This window comes from Rhinolophus sinicus, chromosome 17 (genome assembly GCF_057876585.1).
Source record: "Rhinolophus sinicus isolate RSI-liver-muscle chromosome 17, RSI-T2T, whole genome shotgun sequence".
NCBI classification, from domain to species: Eukaryota; Metazoa; Chordata; class Mammalia; order Chiroptera; family Rhinolophidae; genus Rhinolophus; species Rhinolophus sinicus.
The window spans coordinates 75670326-75693246 of record NC_142517.1 but is presented as its reverse complement, the minus strand read 5'-3'; the positions used below and the strand labels follow the sequence as shown (position 1 = coordinate 75693246).

At 35.4% G+C, this 22921-nt stretch overlaps 1 protein-coding gene across 9 annotated transcripts in view; it reads right to left on the bottom strand.

Annotated features, from left to right (window-relative positions):
- Positions 1–611: 611 nt before the first annotated feature.
- CBLB (Cbl proto-oncogene B) overlaps positions 612–22921 on the bottom strand; it is a 211509-nt gene continuing 189199 nt past the window's right edge. For 5 of the 9 annotated variants that reach the window (XM_019742954.3, XM_074332483.2, XM_074332489.2 and 2 more), the window contains exons 17-18: positions 18251–18370; positions 3966–4363 (exon numbers count right to left, since the gene is read on the bottom strand). In XM_019742954.3, coding sequence (XP_019598513.1) covers positions 4104–4363; positions 18251–18370 — 380 coding nt within the window. In that variant the 3' untranslated portion in view covers positions 3966–4103. Of the gene's footprint in view, positions 4364–18250; positions 18371–22921 lie in introns of all 9 variants that reach the window. The other 4 variants (XM_019742951.3, XM_019742952.3, XM_019742953.3 and 1 more) reach the window with 2 other exon arrangements.

The following is a 22921-nucleotide window of genomic DNA, read 5'->3' as shown; positions in this document are numbered from 1 at the left end:
CCCAATAAAAGTTAGTTCTTAAACACATACCATAAGCACACAATACCCTTACAGTGCGATAAATTATGTACAGCATTTATTGTATTGGAATTACTAATGTGTATCTCCCATTTAATTGTGTGTGCTTTAAGGGTATAATTCTACTAAGCATGGGATTTTGCATGTACCATTACTTTCACAACATTCTGTTATGGTTCTTGATATAAAAGTAGTTCTTCACATTGTTATCTCCATTGTTCTCTCCCCACTACACACTGGCCAGTAACAAATGATTAGAAAAATCAATTTAGAGAACAGACGTTACTGCTGATTAGGAGTTATCAAGTATATGGTATGTCATCATTCAGCCTTTCCCAGATATGGTATTTCCTACTTGGAACCTTAATATAACTTTGACTTTCAATTCTAACACATGGGAGTAGCTTGACTATGCAAATATCTTCAAATGATATGGTTTTGGGATTTGATAAATCATCTGGGGTGGGTACTTTGCATTATTTGGTCCAGTTAGCTCTTAAATGTCTTTTGCTTAACATGAAGAAAAATTACAACATAGAAATGCTCTGAAAGAAATGTTGTGTTCATTTGAAAAATAAAATACCAACTCTGCATTTAGTTAATTCATTTTATAAAATACCTTAAAAGAACAGATAAAGTACTTGAATTTACATAATAACCAGAATTGAAAAAGGATGCATAAAATATAAATTAATTGAACACATAACTATTTTGCCACATTAGACAAGTTTTAAAAAGGCATTTAAAAAAAATAAAATAGTAATGGGGAAGAAAACCCTTCACTCTATTGCTGTCTTTTTCTGGAAACTTTTGCTAGAAGCACTAAAATTCCAGGTTAACAGGCAGTACCTGTATTGTTGAAAACATACTGCAATTTGCTTCCAAATCTGTCAGCTTAAGAAAAATAATCAAAATTTTAACCAGGTTAGATAGTTCAGTGCAAATTAAAGCTTCAAGTTGAAAATCTGAAAGGAAAAATAATGTCCAAACTGTAGAAAATGCTTCTGGAACTGAAAAAAAAATTCACATTATGAAATCTTTGCAAGTATTCTTTTGTGTGAAATGTTAACAAATGGGACGTTGGAAGTTGCAATTAGGGCTCTATTATTAAGATTATTTGCAATGTGGGCAAGGGAAATGGATAGGGTCATCTTTGTTGAAAGAGTTCAAGTTAACCATAATAAGCACTGCTCTGATTCAATTCCAGAAAATTTGGCTGGGCTCTTACAGACAACATCAAGCGGGAAAAAGTTTATGGAGATTCACTTACTTGACTGTCATTGACAATAAGTACTTCTACTCCCAGGACATGTTGCGGGGTGGGGGAGGTTAATGTTAGTCATGATTTGTTTTAATTATTAGGGATTATATAACATACTGGCTTAAAAAATAATCGTATTACCCAGTCTTGACAAATGAGAGGAATGTCTAACTTTTTGGATTACAGTGAAACCCAGTCTGGATCATTTCCAACCATTAATGGGCAGTCACTGTTATAATGAAAAATATTTTTAATTATCTCCTTAAATTTTTTTCTTTGAGTTTGGTAAGTCATAGGTAATGGGTAGCAATGGGTTTTTCATGACAGTGTTTGATAGAGTCCCTCTTTCCGTTCCATTCTGTACAAGTGTTTGATTCATTGTTTTTAATGATAAACTAATGGTTGCCATTGAGTACAAGATGCAGAGAGATTTTGGTGGAGGCTAGTAGGTGTTCTTTGCAAAATAGATTTAAAAATATTTTTCAGGTGTAAATTTATTGTATCATCATCCTTCTAATTCTCACTGGAGAATTTTCACACATCATTTGAAAACTGTTTGAATAACAGTGTACTGCTTTCTAACATTTGTATTTTACACCATTCCATAATCTATTAAGTCTGTCATAACAATGTTATCAAATAAAGTGGAAACTTTTGGCTTTTAGACTGTACCTGTGATCAGCGAGTCATAAAAAAGCCAAAATATACAGTGCTATTCCAACGTGACATCAGAAACTGATAAAACAAGTGAAAAACCATGATGACATAACATGGAGTTCATAAAGCAATGGAGAATTAGCCAATATAATTTTAAAATGTGTGAAAAAAAACAAACAAAACTGCACTCATATCTCTAACTCACAGGGAGAACATCTAAGGCAAATTAAAAATTCCCTTCCAGGGACATTAATCAACTCAGACTCACCTGAAGAAATTAAAACACAAGCACAAACTATCCAAGACCTGACTCTTCAAGTACCTCGTATCATTATAGCAAAACTGTCAAGGGCATGTGTCGCTTTGCAAAGGAATGCATCGGTTCCCCTCCCAGGTTAACGTGGCGACCACACAAGTCTTGAACAGCACTACTTTTTGTGGGATCTGATGGATGTTTGGTCATGTCCTGTGAAGTCCTGAAGAGAGGCTCACTATCAGATGTATCTTTTTATATCACACTGCGTGTGAAGGAAGGAGTGGCAGAAACATGCACAACCCTGCAATTAGTCCATATTTAGAACACCTTCTGTGGGTGCAGACATTTTATACAGACCTGGTTTTGTCTCATTCCTCCACTAACTTCTCACAAGAAAAGCAAAAACTGCCTGAAAATTCTGAAGCTTTGGTGGAAACCTTCCAGGTTTTGTTCATCAGAGACTTTACCATTGAAAGTGCAGATAAAGAATTACAAAACATATTGAACTCAGCTTGCGGCAGTTTGTGCTTTAAAAACAGCGCCGAGCACATCACAGATGCTCAATAAATATTTGTAGATTTATTAAAAGTATTAACACGGTTTCTGAAGAACCAACCTCCATTTTGCAAAAAAGGCAAAACTATATAAATTTCTTTCACCTGACTAGATGGAGCTATGTGAAGCAATGAGAGAATCTAAAAATTAAATAGGAACTGTAATTTGATGGCAGAGAGAAAATTAAGAATTTTGCAAAACAAACATTGCCACAGTAGCGTTAGCACTTAACAGTGCATCAAAGATTTAATGTTTCTGCTGCAATATGAACTGGTTCCTAAACCTGTTAGGGACCTGAGTAATCACTCAAATAGGAAATGAACTCTATTCTACTTTAGAAGAGGTCTGACCATAATTTTATTTGAAAATTATTAATATACTTCAGGGAGACGGCCCTCTTATTCACTATCCTTAAAGTAATGCAGGCACACGGGACCTCATTATATAACTTTAAAAGGCATAGTCATGTGCAAGTGTATTTCTCCCACATCTGCAGTAGTTGCTTTCTAATATTTTAGGTTTTTACAGTCGTGACACCCCTGGGATGACAAAGATGAGAATATGGAAGATAAAAGATCCCCAAACTTACACTAAAAAGGGAAGCTCCTCTATATTATATGAAAACCTCTTACAAAAGGCAGTTCACTGACAAAAAAAATGCTTTATACATTCAGATTTTCCCCATCTCTCAAAAGCAATGGTTTCCAAAAAAGACTCAGTAGTGAAGGCCACACATTTTTTTTTTTTTGCATTAGTTTGATACGTTGAAAATCAGAACCCTTAAAGCATCTTGTAAATGGGAGAAATGGAATTGGACCTGGGTGGCGGGATGGGGGTGTGATGGGTGAGATCAAAATGAAATGAACGTGATTCAGCTGTTGACGTGGACAGCAAGGGAGTTGGTGGGAAATGTTACAGCAGACCTGACCACTCTACAAAGGGTCTGTCAAGAACACAGTACAAGTATCAAAAAACAACAACAACAAACAAACAAACAGAAAAACCACCCAAAAAACCAAAAACAAAACTCAAAACAAACTGCAACTTTGTCAACTTGTAAACAAGGAAAAGCATTTCACAGATTCAAAGTTCAAGGGAAGTAAACGTCTTTAAATTATTTTTGTCAGTTCGACCCTGATTTAAACGTATGGCTAGCAAAAGTAAGGAAGCCGCAGCCGCTGACATCCTGAGCAAGCAGCTGTCTTCTGAGAAGCAGCCTTTCCAAGCCTCTTTCGGTCAAGATGCCACGTGAGGAGGAGACACCCTCTCTGCTGAATTCCACTGTACTTCTCTCCTTTCCATAGTCCTGGAATATTCACCGATAGCTCTACACCTGGGTGTCTATGCTCCTGGCTGCTATAGGTTTAGACGCGGGGAGACTGGAGGCGGGAAGGCAAATTCTCGGAGGATGCTACGGGCCACCTCAACATTATTCTGGGCTATCTCTAAGGCTCTCTTCACCTCTTCAAAGGCATAACCCTCTCCCATTAGTTTTGCAATTTTTGCATCAACGTTTTCCAGTGCCGCCTCAGGCCCATGGGGTTTTCTGTGGTGGATTTCCGGTGCAGTCCTGCGGGGTCGTGGTTTAGGAGGTCTAGCTGGTGCTTGTGAACCATCTGTTTAGATTTTAAAGAGAAATATCATTTACATAATGAGATTAAAATAGACATAATAACTAGTATGATCTCATTTTATATGAAAACCTCTTTTTCATTATCTCTACAAATAAATCCTTTTTACGTTTTTATATACTATTGTAGGGTTGGTTATATTGTCCTCATTTTGAACATTAGAAAACTGAGATAGAATGTGTTGGAACTTTGATAAATTAACACAAATGTATCCCCAATTCCGCATATTACTCTTCGAGACATATGGAATGAGATACAGAAGAAAACAATAAAACCTGTCTGAAAAAGAAAGGTTTTCACGCTGGCACTACAGCTCAGACTTACTTACCAGGTGGAGGAACTTGCTTGGGAAGAAACTCTGTTACAAGCTCATAGATACTCCTGGCAGAACACCTGCTCCAGACCCTCCAACCCACCCATGTCACCGCAGAACTGCTGAGAATCATGCTTTGTAGTGTTTCTGCCTTTCTGATTTTTTTCAAGTTAATAATGCTGTAAAATGATGCCTTACTGATACCAAGGTTGGGGGAAAAAAGAAAAGAGTAGATGCTTCGACTCTACTGTTAGTCGCTGGGCTGAACAAGAAGTGCTTTGCTCAAATACTTTATCCAGATTCCAACATGGGAAGTCTTGCTTGAGAAAAAGCAAAGTCGGCAGAAACAAGAGCAGGGGCCAGATGGGTTCCAGATCAGCCCCCTCAGGATAATAGTCTCTCAGAGTTAAATCAAATGACATTAGTGCCCATGAATGGAAGATAGTCTTATTAAGAGTAAAGAAAATTAATTACAGGCCATCACCCCATACACATCACCAGGTCACGGGCTGGTAATTTGAGAGGGCATTTTTATCATGGATTTCCTTATGTCTGATTTGGTACTTTAATATTTTTAAAAATCTAGGCTTCTGACATAAAACTAAAATTATCAAATTTATGCCATGAAATACCGTAAGACTATGTAGACATCAACATTTATTTAATATTTTTCTTAAGACCACAGACAAATGCCAAATGATAAATCCAAGGACACAGATAAGTATTAATAAATGAGGAAGGTGAGGCCAGAATCCAAATGCCTCCTGACTCCTGTCCCTCCCGGTCTCTGCTGCCTTGCCACATCTCCCATTAGTTTCAGGAGATACTGTAAATGGGTATTTTCACTAATAATCAAATCTAAATCATAAAAAGTTATCGGATGCATTATTTCATGTTTTTCTAAGTATGCAATTTTTCTATGAAATGCCAACTGGTAAAAAATCATTCTAGTCACAATTCTAGCAGTATCAATACACTATGCATAAAATAAAAGCATCCAGGATAAAAATGCTTTTTTACACCAAATTGGAAAATAGTCTTACTTTTACTTATTTTTTTTATTTCTTATAGGATAATGCCCAGTTCGGAAAAAAAATATGGTGGTAGATAAAACTTATTAAATTATGCTCATACACAAGAACATATTAATTCCTGGTTCTTGTTAAGTCTGTATTTTTTCTTGCATTTGTAACTGAACATCTCAAATTATTATGGTCTGCTAAATTTCCTTTTTTTACCAGGTTTTGAGGTTCCAGTTTTCTATTAAGTCTTTCCATTTTGTCATGCAGAGATGGACAATAAATTATACTTTGCTTCTAATCATTTCCAAAAAACTATCAGAAATTCTAGCAAGCCTTTCCTTAATCAATTCCCACAGAATCAATACACTGAAATCTCATCTATTCTGATTTCCGTAAGAAAAGTATCTAGACCTAAATATAAGTCTTAAATTTCTTGTAATCTGCTGGAAATTTTCTGAGGTTTGCTAATGTTATTTTGTTTCTGTCCAAAATACTGAGAAGGGCACATAAATGTGAAGCATGTGTGAAAAGCACAGCTATGTATACACACTACTGACATGGGAGGGTACTCTGGAAGCCAGAGACACATCAAATATAACCGTCATGAAGTCTCAGGACTTAAAGATTTTAGATTATTAATAAACACATGTATCTTTGATCTTGGTAGATGACATTTAAAAAGATGGCACCTATTAAAAACCCCAAAAAACATACCTACCTGTGAGGCTACTATAATTAATACTCGCCAAATGCAGTGGAATTTAGATGGCTAATTTTATTTAAGAGAAAGCTATTCTTTACTTGGAAAAAAATAAATAGTACACATAACCTAAGTTACCAGGGATACACACACACATTATGATCAAATCAAAATTCTAGTTAGAGTAATGAAAATATCTCTCTTATCCTGGAACTGGTATTTTTTTTGCATTCAAAATATATCTGACACAGCAACTAGAGAAAATGATTTAAACAACCTCTAGAAGAAATCATGACAGATTTTGAAGACATTTTTAGATATTTAAAAAAACCTTGAAGCAAAAAAAACCCCAAAACCTTCTTGAAGCAAATATTTATCTTTTTTTGATAGATTCCTCCTTTAAATCCAGAATTCATAGCTCTTAGCTCATTTAATTTTAGTCCTCATTGCCCTAATTCAAAATCTATTTCACCAAAATGATGCTAAGATCTCTACAGAATCTTACAAGTGCTTAGAAGTTGAACTGTATCATGTATTAAGAGCCTACAAATGGAAGTAAAATGGAATCTGTGTTGTAACTTTTGCCACCAGTTATATATAAGTTTCTACATATCAGTGAATATTTAATTTGGAATATGTTAATTTTTTTGTTAGATTGTTTTGGTCAGATGCATCTCAGTTTGGCTACTAAGATTTTGAGGGACCGTGAGATAAGCAATTTACTTTTAGTATTCTCACTTTCCAAATCTACTTTTTCATTTCCATTTTTAGAGGTATTCATCCTGTCTCAGGAAGTATGCAAATTAATTCATGGTATGCTCAGTGTATGTGCTGAGGAAACCATTAAACAAAAAGGACAATGAATTCACAGTGATAACTACTATACTCAAAACAGCAATTACTGTAAATGAAGAGGTATGTCTGAGAAGTATGGAAGAGGAAAAAACATGGAATTTGTTGTTAGTGCCAATTCTATAGAAAGTGCTTAAGCAAGATATTAACAAGCAAGATGTTAAAAGCTGAATAATGAAGCCATTTTAAAGAAAAACAAAAACATTTGCATGCTGATCATTATAGCAAATAGCTTAAAACCAATCCCTCTTTGTATACATGTCTTCACAAAGCTCACGAGGCAGCCTTCACTGTCCCCACTTGTTCTTTCTCCGTGTCTAAAAGTAGGAGACACCACTTCCTTATTCACTTTAGGACGTGGGAACTAGAAGGCAGCAATGAAACAACATACAACTATCTCATAGTTCCCCTAAAGTTATTATATTGTCATTTTGTAATACATCGGCATGACTACGGAATTTTACCAGCTCTATGGGAATTTCTGTACCTGGCCAAATGTCATCCTTAAAAACACTGGAAGGGCATGCATTTATTCTAGTATTTTTAAACTCCTATGATCAAAGGCAACAACACCAAAGTAAGTACATGTTAATATAAATAGCACATTTTCCTGGAGCACCAGTTTTACTCAAGGGTGTGAGAATGCTAATATTTTTTAATATTGAAATGAATACAGACATACTGAGGAATACGATGCAAAATTTGCATACATTTTTGAGATTACACAGACGTCGAAGCAATTTCACACATGTGATTGTTCACTTTTAGTTAAAGCCTTAGTCCCTGTGTTGTTAACTCTGGTGTGGAGAAAGATTTGAGAAGCACTGGTTTAAGGGTAAATCTGGATGCAATTTTCATTTTCTGAACTTTAAAGAGAAGAGACATAAAGTCCTAGGTGGCATGGGAATCAGCCTGCTGAAAGCATGGTTACAATAATGCCTCGAGTGACTACTTTATGCAATGCATTCTAAATGAGGGCAGTATCATCCCGACAGGTCCATGACGGACAAAAAAGATCTTAGATGCTAACAGGGTTTGTGGCTCTCCTAAGGGCCACAGAGAGATGTAGTATATGTGTGGCATTCAACTTTCATTGTTGCAGGGGGGCAGGATTGAATAGGGGAAGCAAGGCCTAAAAAGGCCCTTAGGCAGACTATGATTTAAAAAAAGAAAAAGAAAAAAAAAAGGTGAGACACACTGCTGTCTGTCTGCATCTCCAGGAGTGGATGGTACTTCCACTGCAGTGGCTAACAACTATTCTACCACAAGAGGTCCTTACTGAGTTTCCCAGAAAATAAGACCTAACCGGATAATCAGCTCTCATGCATCTTTTGGAGCAAAAATTAACATAAGACTCAGTCTTATTTTACTATAAGACCTAGAATATAATATAATTAATATAATATAATATAATATAATATAGTAATATAATATACCAGGTCTTATATTAATTTTTGCTCCAAAAGACGCATTAGAGCTGATTGTCCAGCTAGGTCTTATTTTCGAGGAAACATGGTATTACTTCCTTCATTATCTAACGTTTGATGGGTTTTATTTATTGATGTTTTTTAGTCCCTATTTTCAAAGATGTGTCTAATAAGCAAATGTCATCATACTGATGAATACATTTTCCTATTTCTATTAATGTTTATTAAGTTTTATTTATAATAGCTACAACACCAAGTTTCTATGTTTCTAGACAAAAGCAAAGGTATTTCATGTGTTAGTTTTCTTGCATATAAAGTTAGGGTTTCTGTTTAAATGACTTTTAAACAGACTGACTTTTAAACTGACTTTTAAAATATTAAATAGTATTTGAGAATACATAAAAATGATGGACTATCATACCATCATTTAAAATTACACTTATTTTAAAAATTTAATGATGTAAGGTACTTCCGATACTATGTTAAATGGAATGGAGACAGGACTGACACACTGAAGAGAAAACAGAAGGAGGTACTGTAAAGTGGCAATAATGCTCCTTATAGACGACAAGGTTAGAGGTGACTTCCCCCCCACCCCATTCTTTTTATTCTACAATGTGTATGTACTACTTACATACTTAGAAAAAAAAATTGCCTTAGATTCTGTCTCCTAATCTTCCAGGTCTGATCAGCTCAAGGATCTAAGATGGAGAAGCAGATTGATTTTGCTGCTATAAAGAGTATAGAAAGCCACATAGTGAGTGGATTCCTAATGTCAGGTGAAAAATGATCAGAATTCAGGTTTTGAGATCACTAGTACAGTTTCACAATTCTAATAACATCTCCCATCACTTTGTCATTGGAACTATTCCTTTCCTACTGTCTTTATTTGATTTTATCATTGGGCATCTCCAAAATCAGTTTAGCAATCATTGTTAAATGCATGTACAATTAAGAAAAAAATTTTTTTCAATTACAATTGACATTCAATATTATATTAGTTTCAGGTGTACAACATAGTGATTAGAAATGTATGTAACTTACAAAGTGATCAACCAGACAAGTATGATACACATCTGACAACATACATAGTTATTACAATATTATTGACTATATTCCCTATGCTGTACTTCACATCTCTGACTGTTTTCATAACTGGCAAGTTGTATTTCTGAACACCTTGACTCTCTTCAAACAGCTCACCAACCACCTCTTATCTGAAAACCATCAATTTGTTCCCTGCATCTATGAGTTTGCTGCTGTTTGTTTTTTAGATTCCACATGTAAGTGAAATAATATGTATTTGTGTTTCTCTGTCTGACTTATTTCACTTAGCATAATACTGTCCATGTCACAAATGGCAAGGTTTTATTCTTTTTCTGGCCAAGTATATTCCATTGTATATATGTGCCAAATCTTTATCCATTCCTATACTGATGGACACTTAGGTTCTTTCCATATCTTGGCTACTGTAAATGATGCTGCAATGAACATAGGGGTGCACATATATTTTCAAATTAGTGTTTTGGATTTCTCTGGACAAATACTCAGAAGTGGGATTGTTGGGTCATAGGGTAGTTCCATTTTTAACTTTTTGAGGAACCTCCATACTATTTTCCATAGTGGCTGCAGCAATTTACAATCCAGCAGTGCATTAAGGGTTCCCTTTTCTCCACATCCTCACCAACAGTTGTTATCTGTTAATTTACTGATGATAGCCATTCTTACAGGTGTGAGGTGATATCTCATTGTGGTTTTAATTGGCATTTCCCTGATGATTAGTGATGTTGAGCTTCCTTTCATGTGTCTAGTGGCCATCTGTAGTCCTCTTTGGAGAAATGTCTATTCATGTACTCTGCCCATTTTTAAAAAATCAGATTGTTTGTTCTTTTGGTATTGACTTGTATGAATTCTTTACATATTTTGGATATTAACCCCTTCTCAGATGGATCATCAGCGAGTATCTTTTCCCATTCAGTAGGTTGTCCATTTTTTTGATGGTTTCCTTCACTGTGCAGAAACCTTTTAGTCTGATGTAGTCCTATTTGTTTATTACTTTGTTTCCCTAGCCCGAGGAGACTATTAAAAAAAAAATTACTAAGAGCAGTGTCAAAGAGTTTACTACCTATGTTTTCCTCTAGGAGTTTTATGGTTTCAGGTCTTACATTTAAGTCTTAAATCCATCTATTAAATATACAAGAGTGTATTGTTGTATATGGTGTAGAAATTGATAGTTTCATTCGTTTGTATGTATCTATTTGGTGTCCCCAACACCATTTATTGAAGAGACTGTCTTTACCCCATTGTATATTCATGTCTCCTTTCTCACAGATTAATTGACCATATAGGTGTGGGTTTATTTCTGGTCTCTCTTTTCAGTTCCATTGATCTATGTGTTTATTTTTATGCCAGTATCATGCTGTTTTGGTCATACTGCAGAGTTTGCTACCAGATAGCATGATGTCTCCAACTTTGTTCTTTTTTCTTCTTGGTCTGTGGCTTTTTTGCTTCCATATAAATTTGAGGAGTATCTATTCTAGTTCTGTGAAAAATGTCATTGGTATTTTGAAAGAGATTGCACTGAATTGGTAGATTGCTTTAGGTAGTATGGACATTTTAACAATATTAATTCTTCCCATCCATTAGCACAGTACATGCTTCCATTTATTTGTATCTTCGATTTTTCTTCAGTGTCTTACAGTTTTCTGAGTACAGGTCATGGTTAAATTTATTCCTAGGTACTTTGTTTTCGATGCAATTGTAAATGGGATTGTTTTCCTAAATTCGCTTTCTGATAATTATTGACGTATAAAAATGCAACAGATTTCTGAATAGTCATTTTGTATTCTGATACTTTACTGAACTTACTTATTATTTCTAATAGATTTTGGCGGAATCTTGAGGGTTCTCTATATAGAGTATCATTTCATTTGCAAATGAATTTTAGATCTTCTCCAATTTGGATGTCAATTTCTTCTCTTGTCAGATTGCTGGGACTAGGACTTCCAATACTACATTGAATAAAGAAGGCAGTGGGCATCCTAGTCTTGTGCTTGATCTTAAGAGAAAAAGCTTTCATCTTTTCACTGTTGAATATGTTAGCTGTGGAATTGTATATATGCCTTTATTACGTTGAGGTATGTTCCCTCTAACCCCACTTTGCTGAGAGTTTTTGTTAAGCAAGTATGTTGGATTTTGTCAAATGCTTTTTCTGTATCTATTGATATCATCATCTGATTTTTATCCTTCATTTTTATTACCTGGTGTATCATGTTAATGATTTGTGGATATTAAATCAGCCTTGCATGCCAAGAATAAATCCCACTTGATCATGGTGTATGATTATTTTAACGTACTGTTGGATGCAGTTTGCTAATATTTTGTTGAGGATTTCTACATTTGTGTTCATCGGGTATATGGGCCTATAAATTTTTTTTCTTTTTTTGTCTCTTTTTGTTCAGTGTCTTTGTCTGGTTTTGGTATGAGGCTGAGGCTGGCCTCATAAATGAGTTTGGGAGCCTTCCCTGTTCAATTTTTTAGAATAGTTTGTGAAGAATAGGTATTTATTATTCATTGACTGTTTGGTAAAATCTACCTGTGAACCCATTGGGTCCAGGTTTGTTGGGATATTTTTGATTACTGATTCGATTCTGTTAGGAGTTACTGGTTTGTTCAGATCTTCTGTTTCTTCCTGATTCAGCCTTGGAAGATTCTGTTTCTAGAATTTATCCATTTCTTCCAGGTTGTCCAATGTGTTGGCATATAATTAACTGTTCACAGTATTTTCTTATAATCCTTTGTATTTCTGTGGTGTCAGTTGTCACTTCTTTTCATTTCTCATTTTATTTATTTGGACCCTCTCTCTATTTTTCTTGATGAGTCTGACTAAGGTGTATCAATTTTATTAGTGTTTTCAAAGAACAAGTCTTGGTTTCATTGATCTTTACTGTTTTTTTTTTGTTTGTTTGTTTGTTTGTTTGTTTTGTTTTTTAAAGACTCTTTCATTTATTTCTACTCTGATCTTTATTATTTCCTTCCTTCTGCTCACTTTGGGCTTTGTTTGGTCTTTTTATCTAGTTCTTTTAGGTAGGTGTAAGGTTAGATTATTTGGGATTTTTGTTTCTTGAGGTAGGCCTGTATTGCTATGAATTTCTCTCCAAAACTGCTTTGGGTGTGTTCCATCGATTTTGGGTTGTTGTGTTTTCATTTTCATTTGTCTCCAGATATCTATTGATTTCTTCTTCCTTGATCCCATTGTTAACCCATTCACTGCTTAGTAGAACATTATTTATCCTCCAGAAGTTTGTATATTTTTCAGTTTTCTTTCTGTAACTGAATTTTAGTTTCATACCATTGTGATCAAAGAAGATGCTTGATGGGATTTCGGTCTTCTTAAAATTATGGAGACTTATTTTGTGACCTAACATATGGTCTATCCTAGAAAAGGGTCTGTGTGCACTTGAAAGAAAATACATATTCTGCTTCTTTGGGGTAAAATGTCCTAAAATTATCAGTTAAGTCCTCTGTTCTAATGTGTCATTTAACGCCACTCTCTCCTTGTTGATTTTTTGTCTGCATGATCTGTCCATTGATGTCGAAGAGGTGTTAAAGTCCCTATTACTCTTTTACTGTGGCTCTCTCCCTCATGGCCATCAATATTTGCTTTATGTATTTAGGTATTCTATTCCTATGTTGGGTTACATCCTCTTGTTGGATTGATTCCCTTATCACTAAGAATGCCCTACTTTGTCTCTTGCTATAGCCATTGTTTTCAAGTCTATTTTGTCTGATACAAGTATTGCCACCCCAGTTTGTTTTTCATTTCCATTCGCATGAAATAACTTTTTCCATCCCTTTCAATCTGTGTGTGTGTTTTTCATTTGAAGTGGGTCCCTTATAGGCAGCATACTGTTATGTACGGATCCTGTTATTTTATCCATTCAGCCACGCTGTGTCTTTAGAGTGGAGCATTTAGTCTATTTACATTAAATTTATTGACAGTTATTGCTATTTTATTGTTTTCTGATTGTTTTTGTAGTTCTTTTCTCTTCCTTTCTTATTCTTTTTATGTTGATGACTTTCTATAGTGTGTTTGGATTCCTTTCTCTGTATTTCTTGTGTATCTCTTGTAGATTTTTGGTTGGTGGTTAGCACGCGCTTCATATGTGAAGCTACGGTTCTAGCAGTTTAAGTTGATGGTTGCTTAAGTTTGAAGACAGTCTAAAATCACTACCATTTTTACAAACCCTTTCCAGTCTGTTTTATTATTTTTTACTTTTTTGTGTATGTGTTTGTATCACTTAATTTATTGTTGTAATTCGACATGATCTTCCTACTTTTGTGATTTAACTTTTGCACTAGCTTTATAGTTGGTTAATCCACTGCTTTCACTAGGTGAGAATTTGTCAATGAGAAATTTTTTTCTTTCCTATATGTTCTTATTCCTATTTCTGATAGTTATTTAAAGAAGTCCCTTTAACATTTCTTGTAATAATGGTTTAATGGTGATGAACCCTTTTAGCTTTTACTTGTCTGGGAAATTATTTCTCTCTCCTTTGGTTCTATAATAAATGACAGCCTTGCTGGATAGAGTAATCTTTGTTATAGACCTTTACTGTTTTATACTTTGAATATTTTGTGTCACTCCCTTCTGTCCTGCAAACTTTGCTGAAAAATCAGCTGACAGTTATATATAAGGAGGTCCCATAAGACTAATTGCTTTTCTCTTGCTACTTTTTTTTTTTTTTTTTTTTAAGAGTTTATTGGGGAAGGGGAACAGGACTTTATTGGGGAACAATGGTCAAATTGTTGTCCTTTCAATCTTAGTTGTGGGGGGTTCTGTTCAGCTTCAAGTTGTTGTTCTTTCAGTCTTAGTTGTGGAGGGCGCAGCTCAGGTCCAGGTCCAGTTGCCGTTGCTAGTTGCAGGGGGCACAGCCCACCATCCCTTGCGGGAGTCGAACCGGCAACCTTGTGGTTGAGAGGACAGGCTCCAACCAACTGAGCCATCCGGGAGGCAGCTCAGCTCAAGGTGCCGTGTTCAATCTTAGTTGCAGGGGGCAGAGCCCACCATCCCTTGCGGGACTCGAGGAATTGAACTGGCAACCTTGTGGTTGAGAGCCCACTGGCCCATGTGGGAATCGAACCGGCAGCCTTCGGAGTTAGGAGCACGGAGCTCTAACCGCCTGAGCCACCGGGCCGGCCCCTCTCTTGCTACTTTTAACATACTGTCTTTGTCTTTAATCTTTGGCATTTTCATTATGATGTATCTTGTTGTGGGCCTTTTTGGATTTATCTGCACTTCCTAGTTACACTTTATAACTATATAAATTGTTATGTAAAGCTTATATAGAGGAAGATAATATATATATTTAAAATACTTAGCATAGCATTTGGCCCACAGTATGTGCTTAACCAATTTTAAAAACGACTGTTTTCTACATAATCTCTAAACTTATTTAGTATTTCAGTGATAACACTTGGGATCAAGTGACATCAAGAGTCTTAGAATACTGATTTTCTCAACTATGTCTGAGAATTAAAATAAAACACAAATTTAACTGATCAAAAGAAATCTCAAACACATCATCATTATGATTTTGTTATTCTAAGTTGGATCAATTGATTTGGAATTCATTTATGTTATAAACTTGAATTGTTGCCACTATGGATACACTATCTAATTTTAGAAGGACATGTTTCAATACATACTTTTCACTAAATTACAAATAAATACATAAATCCTCACATATACTGTGGCAAGAAAAAACATTTCAGGTAAATGAACTTGAAAACTATAACAGGGAATTTCCTTTGTTGAAACACAATATCTTAAAACATCATGTCAGTAATACAGCACCCAATTCCAACCCTTGTGTGAAGTGAATCTATGATTTCCAATTGAGATCTTAATGGAGATAACTATAGAATATGTGGTATTAATATAAAGTTCATTCAATACTCAATTATTTTTCCTTTAAGCTAGTACAGAAAAAGTAGCATTGGAATTAATTGCTTTTATAATGAGGCCTCCCTTATTTTGTCGGTGTATTTGGCAATAAGATCTTTTATCAGTTACAAGCACAGTTAATACAAGTTATGTGCTAAAATTCTAGCTGAAAATCTAGCATTATTTTCAAGTGTTACCTTGAACTGCCCTCTAAACACTATGCATATGAAAAATCTCAAGCACTAAGGATGCACTTCACCAGCATGAGTACACACACATACACATCATCATTATGACTGTTATTCGACTAGAAGCTGGATTCCCTGGGTTTTTAAAGAATAGTATTCAAACTGTAGTACATTATATCTTACAACAAGAAAGAGAAAACCTAACTGTAAAATGTGTAAAAACTCAAACATAGGTAGTAATAGACATGAACACCATATAAACAGTATATTCACATGAAGAAATAAGCAGATTACCAGCAAAAAAATGCCCCATATACAGATATATGTAAATCCACCTATTTCTGATTATCATTATGATATATTCATATCATTAAACATCAATTATTACATCTAAACAACTTTTAGGGGGAGAGGATTAAACATTTGGAAGGGTCTTTGTATATGTAGATACATATACATGTACACATCCTTCTTAGATAAGAGGATAAGGAAAGTATATTTAAATCAAATTATATTTTTAAATTATTTAGAAAGTCTTTTCATAGAAAGTTGATAAATAAGTCACTATCCGTCATTTAGATCATAATAAAACCAAGAGAAATTGAATTTATAATGTTCAGTAATTTTATCAGAGTCCTCAAGGGTCATCTTAAAAACGCCTTAATATTAGGTTGGTGCAAAATTAATTGTGGCTTTTGCACTTTTTAACCTTTTAAACTGCAATTACTTTTGCACCAACCTAATAAAAACACATTACTGCAAAACAGGGCTATTAGAATCCTAAAGGCACATAGCATCTGCTGTCAAGTTTTTGATGGAAAGACCTAATCCAGAAGGCAAACCCAGTCCCTCTGTTGGTGTGAAATAAACATGTGGACAGCGTGGGAGCCCTGGGAGCTGCATGCATGTGAGCAAATATCTTGTTGGAAAATGTATCTTATTTTCTGTGGTTTGACTGTGTTTGTAAAGAGAGTTCAGGGAGTAGGTTGAAATAAATATTTGATGTTACAGTTAGTTAAAGGTCTCAGAGTAATAATCCGGACTATTTTATCACTCAAGTAAAAGCCAGTTCAGGCTTCTGGTAAATGCCTATTTGGGAATATTTCAACAAGGTCTGTGACTCAAAGTTTGTCCTTAAAATTTCCAGTGTAATGCTAAATCGGAATTCCTACCACTTGAAACCATATGTGAATGATGTTCCTCTGGGCTCTACAGCATTCACATATTATGGAGCGAACTGCAAAGAAGCTGTGAAAATAGAGCATTTTGGCCACAACTCTTCCCATAACTTGAGTAAATGTTTCTTTTAATCCAGAGTTTTTGGTACTGAATATTATTTTAAATCAGTCATGGTACTCTTCTTAAAGTTGTATTTTAACATTATTTTCTTAAGGGATTTGCTTCCTTCATTTACAAAGAGACTGTCAGATATTGTCTCTCCATCTTGACTTTCACATTTTTTTATCAATATGGAATTCTATCCTTTTGACTTGAACTACAGTATTTCATTGGCTACCCATGGAAATCTTGGAATCACTAGAAATAAATTGGTAAGATGGCATGGACCAAAATTTGAAAAGGCTAATAAAATTTTCTATGCTTTCCTGAGAAAGTGTTAAAACTTATAAAACTATAGAGGGATTTCAGCATCTCCCATGCATGTCATCAAGTATGTAAGAACTACTGTGTTGAGAATTCTGAAAACAGCTCATTATTTTGATTCAGAAGTTACAAGACATAGGGGTATCACTATTAACAACTCTTCTGCGAACTGAGGTTTGACCCTAAAAATAAAAAAAACAAAAATCTTGAAATGGTAAAAAATATCTGCATAGGAAAAACTTCTGATGTTTACAATTATGAGATGAAATACTGTTCCTATTGCTCAAAAGATGTGTATGTTCTGCATAACACACACATCAGTAACTCTTCCTTCCTTCTACTCATCCAAAAAACACATCCTAGGCATTTTTCTAGACACATGGGGATACAGCAGAGAACCAAACAGTCTTATCTTCAAAGCATTAATACTCTAGCAGAAGAGATAGACAATCAAGCAAATAAGTGAACAAAATTTCAGGCAGCAGTGCAGGCTGTACAGAAAACTAAAGCCCAAGAAGGGGAAAGAACATAACTGTGTAAGGTGGTGGGGAAGCTAGTTTAGATATGGTGGTCGGGGAAAGCCTGCTGAAGAAGCAGAGCAGCAGCATTTCATTTAATGATTATAGTATGACTTGTATTGTCTCTTTTCTATGAGGCAATTTTGTAGGCACTCTCAAAATACAAGCTTTATAAGCATTTGCAAAGTGATAAAAGTACTTTTAGTCTGGCAGTGCTCATTAAATGGTATAATGAATAGAAAGGTACTCCAAAAAGCACTATACAAACGTAAGGTATTATTATTACTATTATTAGCCAACTCACCTGAAGATGAAGGAAGCTGATCATAGTCTTGTGATGTTCTATTGGATTTGACATTTTCACCTGGTAATCTCCTTGCAGGAGGCAAAGGAACTTGACCACTTGCTGGATCAAAAAAGGGATCTTGAAAATAATGGTAATTTTCAAATTAGAATGATTGTCTCTGCCAGTTAGCTGAAGAACAAATTCTAGAAATTCTCTATAAAGATCACAGTTTTCGAAAAAAATTAGAAAACTAATTTCAAGACTGACATTAACCATTTTTTGATCTGCCTGAATATTTTCTATTTATCACTTGCTCAAATATGCTCTTCTCATTTATTCCTAGACTACTTTCTAATACAGACTACTACGTAGTTTTATATTTTTTAGATCCTTTTTAATTATAAAATTGTTGGTAGAACTGCTGCTAATTTTTATTTTCTATCCCAATTTTTCCTGTACAATGAATACAAACTGTTGTAAAAGTAAAAAAAAGCAGGTGGTTGAATTTTGTCTATTAAGAATATTTCAAATCAATTAATGTCTCTGAGTAGTAGGCAGACATAATCTATAAAATGGCCTTACATTTTGGATTTGTGAAGATTAAATGAATTCATGTTATCTGAAATCTCCTGTATATAGGTGCTTTTAAAAAATGATACTACATGGGCATCATGTTAAAAATCACTGTTGTTAATTGGCTCACTGAATAGTAAATTCAATTGTTAAAAACTGTGCTATTATTAAGGTTTGAACACAGAGTAAAATGTGATTTTATTTTTTAGCACCTTTGCAGTCAGAGAGGGGGCAATCTGAAAACATAAATTGTAGACAAATTATTTAATTTCACTACTTCTAATGATATTTATTAACTGGAACTAAAGGCAGAAAAAGATTTTCTCGATGCTATGTACTAAATTGTTAGGACCATAAACTTAACTGGTTTAAAATTAGTAATACATGGTTTTAAATCTATAGAACTGCTTCCTGTTTTGAGTAGATGAATATTACCTATGCAATCTTTGGTTCACTGATAATTTATTTAGCCACTACTTCCATCTCAGGCTCCTCTGTTTTCCTCTTTCATATTACTTACTTTTATGTCTGCCAAGATCTCCAAAGGTACTACTGGAGGTTCATTTGAGGGCAGAGACCTTGTCTTATTCATCCTGCTTGAATTTTATCTTCTAACACAAACATCGTACTAAGAACACTGCCTGCCATTTAGCTGGTACTTCATAAATATTTACTTTTAACTACGAAAAGTGAACCCATACATATTCAGATTTTCCATAAATTCAAAATCAAACATATGAATTTCACTGACAAATCCATAAAATTTGAATTGCTATCATAATGCTAAAATTGTAAATACTAAAAAAGAGCTGATTATATTTCATTGTTGTAACTTCTATTAGAGTTCATCATTAAAAACATGTAAGTTTCATTATTTAAGAAGGAAATTCATGCTGATTTATACTAATTTTTGACAAGATAATGTAAGGCAAGAATTGAAATCATATCCCCCCCTCACTCACTTACATACAATAATGATCCCCAGATTTGCTGGAGAATTTTTGACCTAAGCAAGGCTATTTAACTTGTTTTCATTAATTTCAACATTAAAATGAGTCTTAGATTTTGAGCTGTCTGTATTTGAAGAGTCAATGGTTTAGCCTGTTTAATTTTGCTGAAACATTAAGAAGGAATGCGGAGATAAATACTATGCAACAAATGTTAAGTTTTGATTTGGAAGAGTAACCAAAGGAACCAAATATGGTGATTTCTGCATAAATTTAGACATTTCCCAAGGATTTACATTTAAATATTCAGTAAAATGTACTTTCAGTTTTTGTGCATTCTAAAACATCACTGATACAACAGGTTGGAGGAAAGATTATCTTTTACAGTACATATACTTTTTCTTATTTCCTTAGAGGTAATTTATAGGTTTGTCATATATGCTATTTCTAATTATCAATTTATTTAAAGCTATACATGAGATTCTAGATACATTGCAGAATCATATATAAACTACAAAATATACAGTTGTATGATATTGTTCCACTAAACTATTTCAGTTAACAAATCACTAGGTTAACTAAAAATATTACTATGAACAACAAAAATATTTATAGTTCAATTATGAATCACTACCATGTCCTGTCTTGCTTCATGCTAAGTTTTCTACTGGTCAGGTATTGGGTAAACTGGGCTTTTATAGCCAGTTGTAAAGTTGGAAACATTCATGCTTCAATGGGAAAAGATATACAATGCAATTACCACCTAGAGTACAATAATTACCAACTGTCTCCTGATAAGGCAAATTTGAAAAGCAATAATGTTTTTAAAAATAAATTATTCAAAAACTAATTACAATAAAATTTTATATCCACACTTAGGATTAAAACATACAAATTGAAAATACCACAGCCAATGTACCATTTATACAGTAATAAATGAGAAATGAATAAATAAACATGATGGGATTAATCTATTCTAAAAAGCAAAGTATTACTGAGCGTAATTTTACAGTATGTAATGCTAAATTGAATACTTAAAACTTATTTTAGAGATTATAAAAACTAAGACAGGAAGGAGAAGGTTTGCTAACTATAGAAGAAGTGGGAAAGACTTCTGGTCAATATGGCAGAGTTAGGTAAACACTGTGCTCGCCTCCTCCCAGGACCACATCAAATTTACAACTAAATTATAGAACCTCCTGAAGACTAGCTGAGCAGAAGTCCTATAACTGAGGATATACAGAAGCAGCCATGTTGAGACTGGTAGGAGCAGGGAGATGTGAAATGGGCAGATCCCACATGCATCAGGTGTGGTGGTTAAGAATCAGGAGGGATATCTCAGCTATAGAGGTCCCCCCCTGAAGTGCAAGGGGTTCCAACCCCATGCTGGGCTCCTCAATACAAGGCTCCAGCTGGGAAGAGGAGTCCCAATCACATCTAGCTGTGAAAGCCAGTGAGAGGAGGACTAGGTGCTGCATATCTTCAAGAGCCCCAACACTGACTCACTAGTTCCGAGCTCCAGTGCACAGGCAGCAGCTTGAAAAGCACCAGGACATGTGGAAGGAACTACATTAACTGGCTTCAGGGTGAGGGCTGCATGGGCAGGGCTCAAGACAGCTCTCTTCAGGGACGGTAGTGCCGGCGGGTACCATTGTTCCTTTACTGAGTGCTCTCCCAGCCGGCCTTGTGCAGGTGGGAGCTAAATCTATCCTCCATTAACCTGGCTATCACTGTTCACCCAACCCTGGTGATTCCCTGAGGCCTTTCCCCATCCAACTTGCATACCTGGCTAAACTTTGGAATGGTGCCTCCTCCACACAAGATGCCTGCCTTGGCTTGAGCTGCAGAATTTCCTAAAGGTCCACAAACCCCAAACAAGCAGTGTGTAGCCTTGGTGTGCCCTGTACCTCTTGCTAAACTACTCCAAGCCCAGCAAAAGCAGTGACTTGTCTCAACTTGCATTGTAACTCCATCAGGTAGCCAGAGCCTGGTATAAGAAGTAGCCAGTCCTGGCTTGAAATGTAGCCTTAATGAAGTGGCCACAAACATGGCACAAGTGGCAACTTGCCTAAACTTACATTGTGGTGCCCACAAAAGGGGCCCAAGCCTGAGACTAGTAGCATCCAGCCTTGGTTCATAGAATAGCCTCTTCCAAGCACCTCCAAGCCCAGTACCAGTGGCAACCTACCACAGATCATTTTGTAACTCCTACCAAATGGCACCAAGCCTGGCAAAAGCAGTACCTAATCTTGACCTTCACTGGATCCCCTCCCAAGAGGCTCCAGAACCAACACACCTGGTGGCGGGCTTCAGACCACACCAGAGCACCACACAACCAGTCATTCACAAACGATTCACCTGAAGGGCAGACTCAGCTGGCACTAGAGTTCCACTAAAATGATTCCTGCTCCATGGGGTCAGCCCCCTGCACAACAGTGACCTCTATAGTCACGGCCAGTCCTCAGTCAGTCAGCGTAAGGGTCAAACCCACCCCATGACATGCCAATAGCAATGAAGGCTCAAATGCAACAGTAAAGCACACACAACCCACAGAAAGGACACTCCTGGAAGCACCCAGCTCAGGTTACCAGGGAGACTGCACAACTGGGTCCCACAGAACATCAACTACATAAGACCACTCTGCGAAGACATGGAGACATAGCAGATTTACCTAATACATAGAAAAAAACAAAGGGAGTCAGCCAAAATAGGGAGACAAACATGTCCCAAATGAAAGAACAGGATGAAAACTACAGAAAAGGACTAAATGAAATGGAGACATCAAAACACTAGTTATATGGTTGTTCAGTGAGCTTGGGTGAAAAACAGATGAACTGAGGGAGGACTTCAACAAAGAAATATGAAACGTAAAATTGGAGACAGAAAACAAAGAACGAGTCAGAAATGAAGAATACAAAAATTGAAATTAAGAATACATTTAAGGGAATCAACAGATTAGATGAAGCAGAGGACTGAATAGCCGAAAACAAGGGCATACCAAACATCCATTTGGAACAGCAAGAGGAAAAAAAAGCTTTACAAAATGAGGATAGTTTAAGGGACCTCTGGGACAACATCAAGCATAACAACATTTGCATCATACGGGTACCAGAAGGAGAACAAGGGATTTAAAACCTATTTGAAGAAATAACCAGAAGAAGAAAGAGAG